Source organism: Pogona vitticeps, chromosome 1 (genome assembly GCF_051106095.1).
Source record: "Pogona vitticeps strain Pit_001003342236 chromosome 1, PviZW2.1, whole genome shotgun sequence".
NCBI lineage: Eukaryota > Metazoa > Chordata > Lepidosauria > Squamata > Agamidae > Pogona > Pogona vitticeps.
In genome coordinates this window covers 198,475,533-198,494,579 of record NC_135783.1, presented here as the reverse complement: position 1 = coordinate 198,494,579, position 19,047 = coordinate 198,475,533, and the positions used below count along the sequence as shown (strand labels likewise).

At 43.1% G+C, this 19,047-nt stretch overlaps 1 protein-coding gene across 1 annotated transcript in view; it reads right to left on the bottom strand.

Annotated features, from left to right (window-relative positions):
• Positions 1 to 2,954: 2,954 nt before the first annotated feature.
• The window catches only part of LOC110084610 (titin), a 299,695-nt gene continuing 283,602 nt past the window's right edge, over positions 2,955 to 19,047 (bottom strand). The window contains exons 299-312 of the mRNA XM_078386905.1: positions 18,669 to 18,956; positions 18,247 to 18,546; positions 17,724 to 18,026; positions 17,233 to 17,535; positions 16,535 to 17,119; positions 16,002 to 16,307; positions 15,594 to 15,893; positions 14,333 to 14,908; positions 13,935 to 14,240; positions 13,251 to 13,844; positions 6,587 to 12,525; positions 6,343 to 6,496; positions 4,381 to 4,665; positions 2,955 to 4,244 (exon numbers count right to left, since the gene is read on the bottom strand). Of these exons, the coding sequence (XP_078243031.1) occupies positions 3,952 to 4,244; positions 4,381 to 4,665; positions 6,343 to 6,496; positions 6,587 to 12,525; positions 13,251 to 13,844; positions 13,935 to 14,240; positions 14,333 to 14,908; positions 15,594 to 15,893; positions 16,002 to 16,307; positions 16,535 to 17,119; positions 17,233 to 17,535; positions 17,724 to 18,026; positions 18,247 to 18,546; positions 18,669 to 18,956 (10,532 nt within the window). The 3' untranslated portion in view covers positions 2,955 to 3,951. The remainder of the gene's footprint in view (positions 4,245 to 4,380; positions 4,666 to 6,342; positions 6,497 to 6,586; positions 12,526 to 13,250; positions 13,845 to 13,934; positions 14,241 to 14,332; positions 14,909 to 15,593; positions 15,894 to 16,001; positions 16,308 to 16,534; positions 17,120 to 17,232; positions 17,536 to 17,723; positions 18,027 to 18,246; positions 18,547 to 18,668; positions 18,957 to 19,047) is intronic.

Here is a 19,047-nt window from a genome sequence, read left to right as displayed (position 1 = left end):
CTTGTTTCTGGTCAAATCTTTTAAAAAGCCATATAAAAATCTTTTATTTGGGAAGATGGCAGGAAGTCATGGGCAGAGCTGCCACCAGCGTTCAGGGTGCTGGCAGAGGCAGGCCCAAAGGTTTGGACTGGTAAGTGGATGAGCCTGGCCTGGGGAAAATGAAGGTGGCCCACCTACCTTTGCCTTACTGGAGTCACTGGACCATCAGTTATGATGACCCGAGGGTACTCCATCATCTGGACCCATGCCACCCCCCCCCCCAGCAAAGATGCTGGTGATGCCACCATCAACAGTGAAACCTCTTGCACCTTGCTCAGGCACTAGAGGAGGCCTCCCGCACCAGAAATGGGCCTCTTTCTGGAACTATTGATCCTCCCTGGGAGGTGCTGTGGCGCTGGAACTGGTTAGTGGAACTATGCCCCAGGAAAGAAGGATGGACATACTGGGTGATGAGTGCATGAAATCACTGCCCGGGGTTGGGAGTGATGCCAGGGTTGGGATGAAGCTGAGCTCTCAGTCTTACTGATTTGGGATGCTTGCTTGCGTTAATAAAGACAGTTTGACAACCAGTGTGTCTATGGACCCGATGGTGGGGGAACCTTTTCAAGCACTTCTCTCCCCGTCCCCTGTGTGTGTGTGTCTGTCTGTCTGGTGGGGCACACAGGATGCAATACCCAAGAGGATTCTGTTTCACCATCAGCAGCCATCCCGTACTTCCTGTTATAAGTTGTACCTGGAGAAGGATCTTCTGCTATTATGGCCATGCAATAGCAGAGGTGAAACTAAGGTTGGCTTTCCTTTTGATACCTTGAACTGAAGCCACACAGGACTTAAAAGGTAAAGGTGTGCTCAGAATAGCCTAGTAACCAGAGGTGTTTACGTATTGTTGAGATATACTCTCCCACTATCTGGTCTTGGCCAAAAGCATTTCTCCTGGAAGCCTCATCTAATTAAAAATATTATAGTTGTTGTTTAGTCGTGTCCGACTCTTCGTGACCCCATGGACCAGAGCGCACCAGGCCCTTCTGTCTTCCACTGCCTCCCGGAGTTGGGTCAGATTCATGTTGGTTGCTTTGATGACACTGTCCAACCATCTCATCCTCTGTCGTCCCCTTCTCCTCTTGCCATTATAGTAGTGGTCTTTAAAAGCAGTTGCAGTAATGGTGTTTGGAAAATAGTGGTTCATAGTTAACTGTGGTTAGCTTGATTCAGAAGACATATCAGCAACTGCATTTCCTTCAAATTGTTGACACTACTTGTGTCTTAATCCGCAAAGCTGGAAGTAAGATCAGCTCCGACCGGACATGTTCTTTAGGGCAGAGGCAGGCACCAGTGTCTTTCCAAATATTTGATTCAGAGGAGCTGTCCCTGACATAGCTGGTAGTGAAGAATTATGGGAATTAATCCAACCATGTCTAGAAACCCACAAGCCCAGCTCTGCATTAGGAAGCATGCAGTCCCACAAAGAACAGATTCTATTCCATATAGAACAAGGCAAATTTTGTTTTGTTTTGCTACCGTCCCACACATTTTCTGCTCCAGGCCTTAACTTCACGGCTTGTTCAAGCCATCTGAATTAGTGTGGCCAGGTTTCAGGGCAGAAACAAAAGCCTTGGAGACTTGCTATCCTTTTCTTGGCCTCGAGGCAAGGTGACAAATGTCAAGGCAAGTGGCACTGGAGGAGGATAAAGTGATTTGTTTATTTTCATGTGTGGTGACGTTTAACACCAGAGCACCCACCTTCTTCCCACTCCTAACATGCACCAGGGTGCATTAACTCAGCTTCAAGATTTTTTGTTTTGTTTTTACAGAAGTGTAGTGCACATATTTGTTTAGACATGTGGTTCCCAATCTTGGGTCTCCTGATGTTCTTGGACTAAAACATTTTGGGAGTTGAAGTCCAAGAACATCTGGTGAAAAAAGGTTGGGAGCCACTGGTTCAGAAGGTAGTTTACACAAATAATTCTGCCTTTATTACACAAGGACCCACCCCATGACATCACAAAGCTTTTTCCTCCATCAGTTTTTGGCCCTGAAATCTCAGGCAGTGGTAAGCTGGCAACCTTAATCCAAGTAATTGTTCACAAGGTATAGATCAGAACAGTGGGTGACAGTAATTATTTGCTAAGCTTTTCTCTGTCACAGAACTGCTTTGACACTAATTCTCTTTTCAAAAGGCACTTCCCAAAGAAGTTGCCACATTAGTCTTTCCCCGCTTGTTGGCAAAATTAATTGGATGGTAGAGGGGGACAAACAGTGTATGACATGTAGGCACACAGGGTCTAAACAGGTGGCATTTGATTCACAAAAGCTGACACTGAAAGAAATTTATTAGTCTTTAAAATGCCACAGTCTTCAGTCCCTTTTTTGGGGGAAATCCTTTTAAAATGGGCGAGGCAGGTCAACGGATTTATCTTTCACCATATAGGTCTCAGATGGTTTCAGTAACTCTGCTCGGAATTAAATCATTCCATGCTATAACACAATGTGTGAGTTCTTTCTGCAAATCACACACAGTAGTTGCATTTTTTTTAAAAAAATGCAGTATTAAATAATTACCTCAAACATGCTGGTGACTTGCAGGCCTTCTTTTCTGTACGGTACTACAGCTATTTCTACTTCTATTTTCAATGTGCTTATCAATTAGACTTCATATAGGGTATTCAGTGAAAAAGAGGACCAGCATTCTCCCTCATCGTTTATAGCTTCAAAGGTAGCAGAGCTCTGCCTTCTGGTTAGCTGGACCACCTTGCTCCACATATCATGTCAATCTTTTCCTATGAAAAATGGGAGTTCTAAATTTATCATAGCAACAGATGCTATCATGATATATTGGTGTTTTTTTTTTTTTTGGTTCTTGGCTCAAATAGAGAAGGTAGAAGAGGTATACAGAAAGACTGAGAGTGAGGATGGAGATGGAAAGAAGACATCAAATAACGAGAAGACAAACAGGGTGAAGTGCAGGTAGCATGCTTTATTTCAAATGAACAATACTATCTCAAGGAGGTTCAACAAAACAGCTAATGGTACAGTTTACTACTACAGAAACTAACCTACATAATTTGTAAGTTCAGGGCAAAATGTGATGTTCTAACAGCAGTTTTAACTTTTCTTCAACTGCAGTTCAAAGCTTAGTTGCCCGGAGTTGACAGTATCTAGCAAAACCCTAATGCTACCACACAATCACTGCATTCTAGGAACCTCCAAGAGTTAGTACTGCTTCTGCACTTGAGCACCCGAATAACTTCGTGAATTGAGGGATGGCCAGGTGATGTTACTTTTGAAATAAAGATATTCGGGCAGTCATTGTGTCAGAAGCAGCACATCAACAGGTGGCGAACAAAATGCTGGCCGTTGCACTTTGTTCCAAGTATTGTGAGTCACGAACAAAAGATAGTTTGCCATTGATCAGACAACACATAAGACGTTAAAGTGTGGCTTACAGGAGGGTATATGCAAACCTCACCAATGCCTTATGTCTCCGATTCAAATTAAAATTCGTGCACGTTTAGAGAAGACGTGCACAGCATCATCTCTTAGGTGTAGGTAAATAAGTCTTCAACAGGGAGCCTCTCTACCTGTTGAGGCATTCTTAGACATCAACATTTGTTGAGGCACAAATATTAGTTAAATGTTGAGCAGGGTATTCGTTCCCTAAGAAACTTTCTCCTACCAACTGTTCCAAAAGTTACATTTTAACATGTCATAAAATAAATGGTACAAAACTTCATAACCGTTATCTTCGGCTATATACAGTATGTACATGTCAATTTAAAAATTGTTTTAAAGTCAGACATTAATGACTATAAGTCACAGTGTATTTCCTTGGACTTTGTCTGGTTCAGGTAGGTATAAAAATATCTTTTAAAAATATATATTTACAGATCCATTATTTCAGTTCATATGAGCCACTTGCCAAAAGTCAAGTGTAAATAAAATAGGTTTAGCCTTCTAAATTGATCGAATATTAATATTCACAGTGGCAGAGTCGGTGCCAAACTCATTTTCTAAATCCAGTGTGTAAAGTCCCCCGTCATTCTTTTGAACATCCATGATGATAAGCGTGGTTAAATCTTCACTGGTTTCAACATGGAATCTACCAGCCTGACTGGAAATGTCTCTGCCTTTACAGGACCATCTTATTTCAGGAGCAGGTTCCCCAGAGAAGGCACAGGACACAGTGAGAACCTTTCCTTCCTCAATGGAGATGTCGTTTGGAAGAGCTTCAATTTTGGGTGGTATTCCTTTGCAAAGTAATGGGGGGAAAAACAGAAAATTAGTTCTTATTGAAAATTCCAATTCCACTGTGATAGTAATTATTCTACACATCCAGAATATTGTGGGGATTTCTCTAGCTCTACAGATAATTGTATTGCTCACCTCTCAAACCCGATTTAATCATTCTACTAGTTGAACTCTCCAGTTGGGTCAGACTAGATTTCCCCATTACACTGGTGGAACTCATCTCTACAAAGGATTCTTTCATGGAGGACATGCTTTTGGCAGACATGCTTTCAAATTTCATTTCACTCATGCGGCTACTGCTGAACGAAGCTTCTTGTTTAGAAGCGGACATTTGAAATGACTGCGAAGAGAAACCTTCCTGCATGCTTGCATCACCACTTGTCCTCAACACTACCTCTCTTGGAGGTTCTTCAATTAGAGCTGTGGAGCATAGCAAACATAGATGGAAAAACCAATGACATCACATTGACTTTATGGGGAAAAAAAAAGAGGAGACTAGTATTCTGTTTAAGGAAAACTGAATTGGTAATATGTATTTTTCAATCACGGATAATGAAGCAATAGTATATATTTTACTTAAAATTGCTTCTTGTTAGCGATGCTGACTGTCCCAAATTTTCCTTCTCCTTTGATTTAACTCCAATGTTAGCCTTAACTAGAATACCCCATTGAAATCAACATGACATGTTATTCACTACTTATTACATCCCATTGATTTCACTGAGTCTAACTGACTTTGGATTTAGCTGTCCAAAGAATTTTGGAGAAATAAGATAAAGCCCTCTTGAATGGTGTTGTTGTTGCGAGCCTATTGCGTAGCAGGTCCCAGGCTGTCTGACCTTACATGCGAAGAATACAACATACAGGTCTTTGGAGAGCAAAAGGCCACAACATTATTGGTTACAGCACCAGTCCCTGGCCTAGCATTAGTCCCGAAAGCTCCCCGATGCCCACCATCATCCACTTCACAGATGCTGAAGGTTCCATCGGGAGTGGTCGTCCTCTGGAGAACACACAGGCATACATTACTCCATGGTTCCCCACCATCTGGGGGGAGGGCCATGACAACAGGCCCCCAAGCCAGGTCAGGCTTGCTCTCATCTCCTTGTACAGGGAGATTACCATCCCGGGTGAACTGGATCATGCTTGCCACCCTCACACTCCACTTCAATGCCTCCATCACCAACCAGGACAGCAAAATTACCAACTTGTACAACCCATAACTGAGTTAACAGTAATTAGTACACCACCCCACTACCGTAGAACATGGAGCGGGATGGGGGTGGGGGGTGGAGGGGGAAAAAGCTGGTGACCCACAGGCTGGCTGAAGCTCCCATTTTATGCTGAGAAGGTGGACCAGAGTGAAAACGGCTGTCCTGCAGTCTACCTTGGCATTCCCCTGCCAGCCAATGCAAAGCTGGCAGGGGACTCCCTTCTTTTCTGACCAAAAAGGAGCCATCAGGGGGAACTCTCCCTCTCCGTTGCCCCCAGTGCTGAGCTGAAGCCACATGGTTGCTGCCATGTTGGCTCAGCCTTTCTCTGCCCCCCATGCCAGCCCGGGACCGCCATTTTGCCAACAAAGAGGCCGCCCAGTTGAGTCTGGGTCCCCATTTTTCTGTGCTTGTTATCTACAATTGAACCCATTATCTGCTCCAAAATGTAATAAATACCTCTACAGTTTTCCTTAAACATGTACATACAATACATATACATATAGCAAAACACAGAACAACCCCTTGGTCCAGGAATTGAGATGGTCTCGGCTGTGTCTAAGCAGTTCAATGCAACTTTTTTAAAATTCAGAAGAATATTATTTTGGAAATTAATTGTTTTGAGACTTTATTAAGCACTGATCCATTAAGGCAATCCAAGGGGTTATTAACAAAACAGTAAGTTAGAATATTCAAGGCTTTCTGTAGCACTGAGCTGGCAAGAAATATTTTAAACGATATAATATAGGTTAAATTCAATATCTTGTAATCATAAAATCTATTGCACTTTGGGTTCTTGTAAAAAAATCAGCATGATCCATCAGTTTTATCACATTCTATTAAGTCCTACTCACATGCATGAAAGATTTAAAGAAAAAAAACTTACGTAGGACTGTCAAGGATGCTGTTGCAGAGCACTGCCCGTGGTAATTTTTTGCTTTTACTGTGTATTTTCCACTGTCACTCACTGCAGCATTATTAATCGATAGAGAATAAACATTCTTGGAACGATTTATTCGGATGTTGGATGTGAGAGCAATCTGATACCAGAAAAACAGAGTTCATTAAGATCAAGCATAACCAAAGCTGGCAAATACATATATTTAAGGCTAATATCCATTATTACTTACTGGTTGGTTATCCTTAAACCACTCGATTTCAGGAGAAGGGTCTCCAGAGACCTCGCAGGTAAGCAACACATCTTGTCCTTCATCAATGTTTTGAGATCTAGGCTGTGTTACAAAGGCTGGGACCTTTGAACGGTCTTCTGAGATACTCATTTCGAAGTGGCATTTGACAATGCCCTGCTCAGTCTTTCCTTCACAGGTAAGTATTCCTTCATCACGACGGGTAACTTTTTTGATAGTCAGAGTATGATCAGTTCCTGACACACCATATCGATAGTCTTCAGAGTTAGTTAGCACAATTCCATTCAGCAGCCATTTTACATCAGAAGCACCAGGAATACTGGCTTTAAGGGTAGCCCGTTGACCTTCAGTCACACTCTCTTTAGTGGTAGTAGATTTAACTTCAGCATAAGATTTTTTAATGTCTTCCGAAGCCAGAGACTTTTTAACAGATTCCTCTTGGACCACAACCTTTTCTTGGGAAGTCACTGCAGACTTTTTCTGGGTAGATACTTCAACTGTTTCCGCTTTTTGAGTTTTGGTCAAGCTCGATACCTGAGAGTATGCACTTTTAAAAGTTTGGCCAACAAACTGAAAATTGGTTTTTGAGGTGCCACCTTCTCCAAGAATCTCACACGTATATTCCCCTTGGTCAGATTCCTTGAGGTCATGGATCTTCAGCTCATATGTTCCATCAGCTGCGTAATGAAATCTGAAGTGCCCGTCTTCTTTTAATTTCTTCCCATCTTTGTACCAGGCGACTTCTCGGACACCTAAAACACTGCTTTCAACTGAACAGAATAGCTTTATTTTATCACTAGAAGCTTCCAGCTTCAGTTGCTGTTTTATCTTAGGAGGAGCAATGACTTGCAAGTCTGCGGTCTCTGCCGGCGGTGTCTTCCCTGCAGTTGTCGATTTAGCTTTGGAAGGGGCAGGAGATGGTTCAGGGGACTTTACCCGCTTGGGAGATTTCACTCTGTCTGGGGACTTCACGCGCGGCTCGGGAGATTTGACTCTTGGGGGTGATGTGATTGCTTTTTCTGGAACCCTTTTTCTTTGTACAGTCAAGCTGAAGCGGGCTTCCTCCCTGCCTTCTGAATTTTCTACCACAACCGTGTAACTTCCTTCATCCGAGCTCTGGACAGACAAAATCTCAAAGGTAGATTTATACTGTGTACGTGTCACTTGGTAGCGCCCAGAGGAAACAACCATTTGCCCTGCACGCATCCACGTCACTGTGGGTGTGGGCTCACCATCGGTGTCGCAGGTAAACCTTGCCGTCTCTCCTTCAGAAACAGTGATTGACCGTGGTTTTGTTAATATTTTAGCCGGCAGGGTAGTTTTAAACTTGTGGCGTGTAGCTCTTTCTTCAAGTGACCTTTCCTCTGAGGCACTGACTTTCTTCTCAGCAGAAGCGTGATGTTCATAGGATGACAACGATTCTCTTGTTTCTGTCAGTTCTGACTTGACTTCTCTTACGGAAGAACTGGCTTCTGTTGCAGAGACTTTCTTAAATGAGGAGACTGCATACGCCTCAGTCCTTGTCAAGTCAGGAATAACGGATCTGAGTACTTCCTCATCTCTACGTCTGGAGGTATATGTTGTGTACTCTCCTCCCGTAACTTCTAAGGTGGCATAGTCAGAACATTCTCCTTTATAGTTTGTGCACACAACACGGTATGTACCACTGTCATCAATATGGCAGTCGAGGATCTCCAAGGTTAGTACACCACTAGTATTAGTGAAATGTATCTTATGGCTTTCTTGGATTTCAATACCGTTATGATACCATTTCACATCAGCAGTTGGTTTGGACTGGACATTCAAAATGAATCTTGTGTTGGTGCCACATGGTACACGATGGGAGCGCATTCTTAGAGTGATGCGTGGGGCATGATCCAGGGTGAAAGGTTCTTGAGTCAGAACTTCGTATTTCCTTTCCATTGTTTTTTGAGTTTTCAAAGCAGCTTTCATAGACTCGTATCTGGAGAAGATATCAAATCTTGCTGTCCTTTCAAATCGAGACAGAGATCTCTCACTGGACACTGGACTTGGTGAGCGTGGCCGAGTTCTTTCTGGCGTAGGTGACCTTCTCTCAGGTTCTTCCACAGGGTGTGAGCGAGGTCGGACTAATTCAGACACAGGGCGCATCAGTTCAATGTAAGTTGGAGAAAGAGAACGTCTTCTTCTTAACAATCTTGAGGGAGGCGAAATTTCCCTGTGAACGTGTCTCATCATTTCCATTTCCTCTTCTTCCTCCTTTGATATTATCTCAGTTACTTCTCTTTCTCTCCTTCTTCTCATTCGGCTCTTTTCTTCCTGTGACATATACTCGAGCTCGCTCTTGTATTCGGAGAGTCTCTGGCTTGTAGTAACCGGACGTAGGAGTTCTTCATCCTCTTTCTCAGACAGAATCCTCTCCTTTTGTTTTGTTGGTCTATAGACCGCCCTGTCGTGGCGTTGTCGGAGTTCGGCATACGTCGCACTGGTTTCTTCTTTAGACGGGATATGATAGGTTGCATATTTCAGCTCCCTTCTCTTGGATTCGTCTGCGGTGACTTGGGCATCTGCGGCTGAGTAACGAAGGGAAGACAGTTCAAAGCGTGGAGGGCTTCTGCTTGGGGGTGATGCGGAAAAGCCTAACTCCAGTTCTTCTTCAAGTCTCAGTCTTTCTTCTTCCGTTCTCTTCATGGCTAAATAGTCATCAACTGGCAGGAGCAGCTCTTCATCTGACAGGTCACTCAGTGATCGCCTCCTTGGCCTGTAATAAAACTCATAATCAGGAGATGGAGTACGCCGGCGTGCTGGCCTCACTATCTCAAGATCATCTTGCGACAGTTTAGGTATGCGCCACTTAGGCTTATATTGATCAGTAATGCGGGGCAGTGGCATCACATAGAATTGTTCCCATCTGGAAAGTCGAATGCGCTTAGGCCGCTTCTGAACAATTCTGTCCAGTTTCCCTGGCATTTCGTATTGATCTCTCAGCTTCTTGTACCACTTCATGTCTGACATAGGCACAAACAACTTGATGTTCTGATCTTCTTCAAGAGCAGTGGCCGCACGTCTGCGAGGCTCTGGGATCTCGTATGGCATCCGAAGTCTCTTTTCTTCTTTTACTTCTTCCGCTTTAAGTTCAAACTCCCCTTTGACCGTCTTGGTGCTTACAGCTGGTTTATACATGATGGCCGCCTGCCTCAGAGCTTCCTGTGCTACTTGTGTCAGTGGAACAGCTTCTGTTCGAGAAAGAATTTCTGCCATTCTCGCTGTCTTGTCAATTCTCTTCCGTACAAGCTTTTCCCGCTCTTCTACAGTCTCGTATTCACGCTTGACATATCTCAAGCGTTCCACTTTCAAATAAGCTTGGCAGCTTGTGGAACCAGCACTGTTTGTCGCAGTAACTCTGTAATAGCCACTGTCTTCTGGTAGAGTGTCCCTGATGTGCAAAGCGTAGTAATCTAACCCTTCATGCACAATTTCAATATTGGGGCTAGCTGCTAGAGGCTGGCCATCTTTCTCCCATTTTAGTGTTGGTTTTGGTATACCAGATACTCTTATCTCAAAGCAGACACTGTGGCCTTCTTGGCATTCTGAATTTGCCAACAGTCTTTTAAACATAGGTCTCAAGGTGGTTTCCTCTGGAGGAGCATGATGAACAACAGTTAACTTCGCTTTGCAGCTGTCCTCACCATATTTGTTGCGTGCTAGCACAGTGTATTCAGCGTCATCATCTTCATTGACGTTATGGATGAGGAGCTGATAAAGACCCTTGTCAGATTCAAAGGTATATTTTCTGTCATCATCTCCTGGCTTGATCTTCTGACCTGATCTGAACCACGTTACACGAGGTTCTGGATGAACTGTTATAGTTACCCCAAACCTGACATTTTCACCCACGTAAGCAGTACGGTTATAGAGAGGCAGAGTAAATTCTGGTGGTTTTTCCAGAAGTCTCATTGTATCTACACGACGCTTCACTCTCCTAACAGTTCTGCATCTGTAATAGTCAGAAGCTTCTCTCACACCTTTAACAAATAGCTCTGCATAGGAACTGTCTTCACCATAGTCATTTGCAACTTTGCATCTGTAGGTGCCATCATCTGATTTAGCAATATCTTTGACATACATTGTGGCCACTCCTTCGTGGTAGCTGATTTCATATTTCTCACTGTGCTGCAGCTGTCTGACTCCAAAGTACCAGGTCACTTCTGTGGATGAGTCATAGTTTTCAATCTTGCAGACGTACTTGGCATGCCCACCTTCTTCCCCAGCAACATGCATGATCTGCCCAGTAATAGGTCCAATTTCAATGGATGCCACTTTGACTTTAGCCACTGTAACACCCCTCTGAGACCGGATTGCACCACCCCATGCAACACGGGCTACTGAGACAACTGTGTTCCATTCCTTCTTCACCAAGGTTTGGTAATAACGTCTGTGTCTGAGTGTTTTGATTACTTTAGTGCTGGTTTTTTCTGTTCTTTGCTTCAGCCAAGTATGTTCAAGGGCTTCAGCAGCAGTCATACGAGCTTTCCTTTCTTTTACTAGCAGGCGGTCAATGAAATCCATGGCCTCGATACTGATGTCTTTGAATGCTTCGTCATCAAAATTGTATTCAGCATTGATGATGTTTTCAATTGTCTGTTGGTTTGTTTCAGCAATGAAAGGATTCAGGCCACTCAAAAGTACATACACTAAGGTTCCAAGTGACCACATATCAGTGGCAGTGCTGACCAAATCGTGCTGGTGGACCTCAGGTCCATAATATTCAGGAGAAGTGAACTGGAGCCTGAAATTATCACCAGGTTTCAGCTGCCTTGCCTGACCAAACTCAATGATTTTAATTACAGAGCTCCTTCTCGTGAAGTAAATAATGTTCTCTGGCCTGATATCGAAGTGCCCAATGCTGTGACTGTGTAGGAATTCAAGTGCTTCACATACTTGACGTACGTAGCTTACAATTTCTCTTTCATTAAACTCAAATGCAGGGGTATTAAGTCTTTCGAAAATGTCAACTCCGGAAATGAACTCCGAGATCATGATCAATTCTTCTAGACTTTCAAATGATTCATGAAGATATAGGATATTTCTGTGCCTAGCGATGTTTAGGATGGAAATTTCTTTCTTTACTAGAACTTGGTCAGCGCCTTTTACTTTGACAAACTTGGCTAAGTATGTCTTCTTAGAAACAGTCTCAACACACCGATGGGCAATTCCAAATTGGCCACGCCCAAGTTCTTCAGCAATCATGTATCTGTCATAGAGTTCTTTGGTTGAAGAGTGAGCTGCCTTCGCTGTGGTGACTTCTCTGGCCTCATCCACTTCTTCATCATAATTTACTGTTCTAGTCTTATCTTCCTTTGTTATAACAGGATCGGTTGGTTCAGAAGGCTGGCTTTGGCCAAATTTATTCTCTGCTATAACACGGAATACGTAGCTTGTCTTGCCAAATAGGTTCACCACAGTGTATCGTGTGTCGCGTGCTTGGCCAACACGTATCCATCGCTCGGCTGTAGTAGCACGTTTCTCAACGGTATAGTGTGTGACCCTGCTTCCACCATCGTTAGCTGGAGCGTTCCACGTTAAGTTGACTGAGTCTCTCGAAACCTCACTGGCCTTCAGTCCTCTTGGTGGATCGGGGACATCAGCCACATCTAATTCAACTGTTTTCTGGTCAATGCCAAATCTGTTTTTAGCACAGACAATGTAGAAACCTGCATCTTTTCGGTCCACACCATTCGGGAAAACAAGAGATGTGAAAGAACGGGTAACAATAACTTGGTAGTGACCATTAGTATCAATGAGATCTTGTCCTTTCTGCCATGTGATCACTGGATCAGGCTTGCCACTGAATGGGATTTTGATGCTAACCACTTCACCACGGAGAGCATGGACAGCCCCCATGCCTTCCAGATTTTTAGGCAAGTGAATCTTGGCAGGAACTGGAGGGGAAAAAAGACAAGACAAGACAAAGGAAAATTAATAATAACATTAGTAAAAACTTTTGCTTTAAGAGATTTTGAAACTGCTTGCAAACAACGGAAGATTGATTCAGAAAGGCTTAGGCATTTGCCATGTCCTGGGGTAGCATCTGGAGCTAATTCTTTGTGTTCAATTCTTTTCACACAGTTGCAAAGGCAGCTGAGCAAACAGCAAGTGGTCACTTGACATCCTTAGCTAGCAGTGCTTCCTTCTGTAACGGTCTTGATTTTTTTTTTTTTCAGATGCAAGTGTGCAAAGGCCAATTATTATTTTATGCTCTTCTAAAAGTTTCAGCAAAACCTTTCCACCTTACCAGTACTGTGAGGACACAGGCATAATTATGAGAAGCCTCATGGTGCAGTGAATAAACTGCTGTACTGCAGCTAAAACTGTGCTCACGACCCAGGGTTGTATCCTGGGTAGCTGGCTCAAGGTTGACTCATCCTACTATCCTTCCGAGGTCGGTAAAACGAGTACCCAACTCACTGGAGGGGGGCAAGGTGTAGCCTGCAGAATTATCTTGTAAAACAACAGGGAGTGCTTGAAGCATAAGGAAAGATCCTAAACATGTGATCTAGAGAGTTTTTTGTTTAGTCTGTATGCTTACCCTGTATGAAACAAACTAACAAACAAACAAAAAAGATCAAATAGTGACTAATTGGAAGTATCAAAGCACTTCATTTACCTTCAACATCTAAGGAGGCATTTCCGGACACAGATCCTCCTTGGTTGGTCGCTCTCACTTGATACACCGTGGCATCCTCATCGGTTACGTCTGTAATCACCAGCTGGTGATACCCACCCTTAAACTCTTGAATCTTCACCTTCTCGCCATCTGGCAAAATCTCTTTCCCTTGCCTGAACCATTTTACAATAGGTTTAGGGTGACCGGTGACTTTGCAAACGAATGTGGCATGGCCTCTGTACCTCACGTTCAGGTTTCTGATTTCTTCCTTGAAGTGTGGGGCCTGAACTGGCACATCAGATTTGGGAGTGATTGGTTCTGAAATGTCACTCCATTCACTCTCACCGCCTAGATTTTCACATTTTACTCGGAATTCATATTCAAGGCCTTCGATAAGACTTGTGGCAGTATAGACGGTTTCGTGAATTTCTTCGGTTGTCACAGCAATCCATTTGTTTTGCTTCTTTTCACGTTTCTCAAGGTAGTAATTCCTGATCTTGGAGCCACCATCACTGACGGGGGGCTTCCAGGCCACAACACAGGAATCGATTGTCACAGCAGATGCAACTGGTTTACTTGGCGGGCCTGGTTTTTCTGTGAAGAAGAATGATTTCAGGACATGAAGCTGGGTTTGCACTGTTGGATTGTGACAAAAGAGGAAAGTGGGTTATGGAAGGTACTTACCAAATGGAGTCTTGACGACTACAACAGATGAAACCTCCAGCGCTTCACTGATTCCAAATGTATTCTGGGCAAAGACACGGAAATAGTATCCTGCATTTTCCGTCAGGTTGACAATTCTACAAGTCGTGCTGGAAATGCTTGAGGACACCAGCTGCCACTCTGCGCCTTCTTTTGCTTCTCTTTTCTCTACGACATAATTTGTTACTAAGGCCCCTCCATCATCTTCAGGTGGTTTCCAGCTGATGACCACGGAATTCTTCAGTAAAGCTTCCACAACAATTGGTCCTGCTGGTTTATCTGGCTTATCTACAAAATAAGGAAAGTCGTGATTTTAAGTCGCATGCTTAATGTTGTAATCATCTGTCTGATATGTGAAGGAACGGAAAGCCAATCCTTACCTTGTATTTCCACGTTGAGTACGGTATCAACTGTTCCAAATGTGTTGCTAAGTTGGACCTTGTACTTTCCTGCATGGGTCTTATGCTGTACGTTTTTAATGACAAGGTGGGTATAATGCTCTGTGTTCTCTATGGTAATAGTTTCTGTATTCTTCAGAAGTTTCTTGCCATGGAACCAAGTGATAGCAGGTACCGGACGGCCAATGTATACCACATGGAGCCGAAGAGTAGAGCCTACACCTGCCCGATATTTCTCTTTCAGTGGGAAGCCAGGATGGAATTGAGGGGGAGCCTGTAATAATAGCTTGCCACTAGTTTCAATCTCCCCAACTTCATTGACAGCCCTGCAAGTATAAAGGCCTTCATCTTCCTGCTCTTCTGTGAGGACGGTCAGTGTGTGGGTGCGTCCATCTGAGGACATCTTGTATTTCCGGCTCTGTATCAGTTCCTTGCCAAAACGATACCACTTAATGTCAGGAAGTGGCCTACCGACAATCTGGCACGATAGCTGACCTGGTTCGCCCAGATTTGTAGTGACATCCTTAATTTCTTGCCTTATTCCTGGTGCTTCACCAGCTGCATTTATAAAAAGAGAAATAATAATAATATTGAAAGCTTCCTCAATTGGTTTTTTTTTTTGCCCATGTCCCTCCCCTGCCTTACAAGCAGCAGCGAGGTAGCATCAAAGTCCAGTTCTGATGATTTAATAATAGCATCACCTTTCGTTTCATTAAAGCACTTTAGTACTGGACGAGGAAACAGCTTATTTCTATCACTGCAGTAGAAATACGCAACAATAAAATGGTCTATATATTTAATGATTTGGTGATTTATTATGCACCACCCAATAAGAAAAACAATTCAGAGTTGATCGCACAACAGAACAGGTTTAAAACAACAAGATAAGTGATATGATACAAACACTGAAGGTCTCAAAAACCTGGTAATAGAAATCTAAAATGCCTGGGAGAAGACACAAATGTGTTTTTTTTGCAACTGAAAAGAGATGGGTATGGGTGTTACCCTTGGGGAAGTTTGCTTGGGGCCCTCTTATTAGTCATGACCTGTTTCACTTCATTTGCCTGAGGCACCTGAAGGATTGCTTTCAGAAAGCCCAAAAGAGCTGGGCATACACTTTGGTGAGGAAAATTATATTGTGGAACTGTATAGGACCACATCAAACCACGGTTTATTGTTACAGATCATGTATTTTCAAGGGGAACCTAAAGCATAACGAATATGGTAGACTATTTAAACATACATGTCAGCTTGGTCTTCACTGCCATCGCAGTTCTACGAGGTCTGCCAATTCCAGTTTCATTTTCTGCAAAGACTCTGAATTCATATTCTGTAGCTTCAAGTAAGCCACCCATGATAAACTGCCTGTCTTTGATACGCTCTCTATTGCACTTCTTCCATGTCGCCTCTCCAGACTGGCGATATTCAACCCAGTATCCGATGATATCTTTACCACCATCACATTCAGGTCTCTCCCATTCTAAAGTAATGCTGTCCTTAGATATGGATGTGATTTCAATTTCTCCAGGTTGGCTTGGTTTATCTGTAAAAAAAATATTTTTTTAAATCATAAGAAAAAAAATATTCATAAGAAATTCTTTCCCAGCATCATTCTGCTGCCCTATTTAAAAAAAACCTTATATTTGCATACCAAATGGATCCTTGCACACCACAGGCTCAGAAGTAGGACTTGGTTCACTCTCCCCAATATCGTTTTGAGCCACAATGCGGAATTGATATTCAGCATCAGGGATTAGCCCCGTGAGTGTGTACATTGTGGTTGTGATGTGAGTCTTGTTGTGCCTGACCCATTTCTCAGTAGATGTTTCTCTCCGCTCAATATAGTAGCCAGTGACACGAGAGCCACCATCATCTCTAGGTCTGGACCAAGTCAAGCTAATGGAACTCTTTGTGACATCGAGTATTTCTGGTGGGTAACTCGGAGGCTCTGGAGGATCTGTGGAAAATAACACAATAACCGGAGGTCAGTGTGAAACCTGGGTTTGAATCCTTATTCAGCTATAAAGACCATTCAATCATCCCAACATATCTCTCAGGTTTATTATGAGAATTAAAGTCAGCCATCCTATCATTACTGCGAACTCCTTGGAGGAAGTACAAAACCAAAATATTCTCTCCCCCCCCGCCCCCATTTATTAAAATAACACTGAAATATATACTTACGCAAAGGTGTTTTGGGCACAACAGGCTCCTCGGATTTCAGGGATTTGCTTATGCCAAACTGGTTTTCAGCAGAAACCCGGAAGTGATATTCCACATTTTCTTTGAGTCCTTTCACTACTAATGAGGTACCCTTTACCCTGGCATCCACCGTGTACCACGCAGTCTTTGGTACTTCACGCCTTTCAACAATATATCCCAGGAGGTCTGCGCCACCGTCATCAGTGGGAGGTTTCCAGCTGACCCTGACAGAGCGCGCTTGTATGTCGTCATACTCAAGCGGCCCTTCTGGCGGATTGGGAGTGCCAATTACTCTGACTTTGATGTATACAACCTTCTTGCCACACTTGTTTTCCAGTGTCAAGTCATAGGTACCAGAATCTTCTCTCTCCGCCTCTTTTATCACAAGTTCAGTGTGTGATTCAGAGGTGGCAATCATGGCTCTCTTGGAGACGTCATTCCCTTCTTTAGTCCATTTGCATATTGGAATAGGTTTACCTTTAATTGGTATTGTAAGCTTAATTACTCCACCTTGTCTCACAAAGATGCCTTCCAGGTATTTTTCATCAAGTTCATAATCAGGTAATTCTGGGAAGAGAGAATACATGGCATGTTATCTATAAAAAGACTAAACAGTGTCCTAGTTTACTTTCCTTTAATTCTATAGATTTCATTACAAATTAATAAGTAAAATATCCTACCAAGCATTTCGGTTACTTTAGCTGTTCCTGGCACCTCGGCAGGTTCACCTGGACCTCCAGCATTACAAGCCAGAACACGGAATCTGTACTCTGCACCTTGTGGAAGATGCGTTAACGTGTATTCGCGGATCTTGGTGGGAGTGGTGTTGCATTTCGTCCATTCAAACTGATCAACCTTTTGCATTTCAATCAAGTAGCCACTGACTTTAGACCCGCCTTCATCTTCTGGTGGACTCCAAGCCAGGGAAATGGATGTTCTTGTGGTATCTGTAACTCTTGGATTCTGAGGTTTGCCCGGAGGAGCTGGAATGTTTGAACACAGCAGAGTCAGACATATTCAGAACAGTGATACATTTAGTTTTTTTGTTTAAAAGACAACCCAAAATATTTCTAGCCACCATTTCTCAAATATTCTCCCTGTTCTAAGAGTAGATGGGATCACTATTTATCTTTGTCTCTAGAGTACTTCATAAATCCAAGACGTTAATTACCGATTGGATCTCTAGCCACTGCTGATTTGGAAGGTCGGCTTGGTTTGCCACTACCCCGAGCATTGACCGCTGTGATACGGTGTTCGTACTCCAATCCTTCAACCAGCCCAGTAGATCGATAGCGCGTCATAGTCACTGCAACTTTATTGACACGGACCCACTTGTCCGATCTAACTTCTTTGCGTTCCACAATGTAGCCAGAGATCTGTGAACCACCATCCTCTTCTGGTGGATACCAAGTCAGTGTCATTCCATCGCGGGAGATATCAAATACTTCTGGGGTACCAGGTGGGCCAGGAAGACCTATGTTTTAAAAAGTGAAAAAAATATATGAGACCACAATGCCATTTACTATCAGGTCATATTCAAAAGAAGACAAGTAGTGTTTCATTTTGTTAACTTGTGCGAAGGAAAAGAAAAACAGAATTAATATAGCGTCAATTTTAGAAATATTTCTATGTGTGTCCATGTAGATGGATCTCGTGTTTCATATGAAAAAAAGGGTGGGGAGATATTTGCTTACTGATTCTGCTCTTGCATTCGATGATTTCAGACTGCAAGTATGACCCAATTCCAAAGCGATTGGTGGCAGCCACACGGAAGACGTATTCGGCACCCTCAATAAGTTTACTAAACTTAAATGTTGTCCGAGTTACAGATTCAGACACTGGCAGCCATCCGGGACGATGAGCATCACGTTGCTCCACCACATAGCCACTGAGGGCTGCACCACCATCCATCTCAGGGGGTTCCCAGGAAATGGTTACAAAAGATGAATCAATATCAACAACTTTAATAGGTCCAGTGGGTGGCCCAGGTTTGTCTGTAGCGAAGAAAAATCGGACATAAGCAGAGAAATAAGGACAAAGACAGTGTAGTTACATTTGGGAAACGCTACACAAGGAAAAAGTAATGAGCAATACATGCTCAAAGGCAGATTCTTACCAAGGATAATAACTTTTATTCTTCCAAGAGCAGTTCCAGATGTATTCTTCAGTTCTAGCGTATATTCCCCAGTGTCATGTATTGTGGTTTCACGAATGGTTAGTTTCGTGACCTTGGCAACAGTTTCAACTTTGACACGCTCTGATTCTCTTAGTTTAGAGCCAGCAAAGAACCAAGAAACAGCTGGTGGGGGTCTTCCAGAAATTGGAATAGCTAGCTCTATAGGTTTGCCAGCTGGTACATGAAGGGTCTTTTGAGGTATTCCAGCAAGATCCATTGCAGGTACAACTAAGAAAAGAAGAAGAAAACCCCAATGTTGTCATTCCTTGTTCAACTAGATATCAAGACTATAGGCAATAATGTTTTAATGTTCATTATA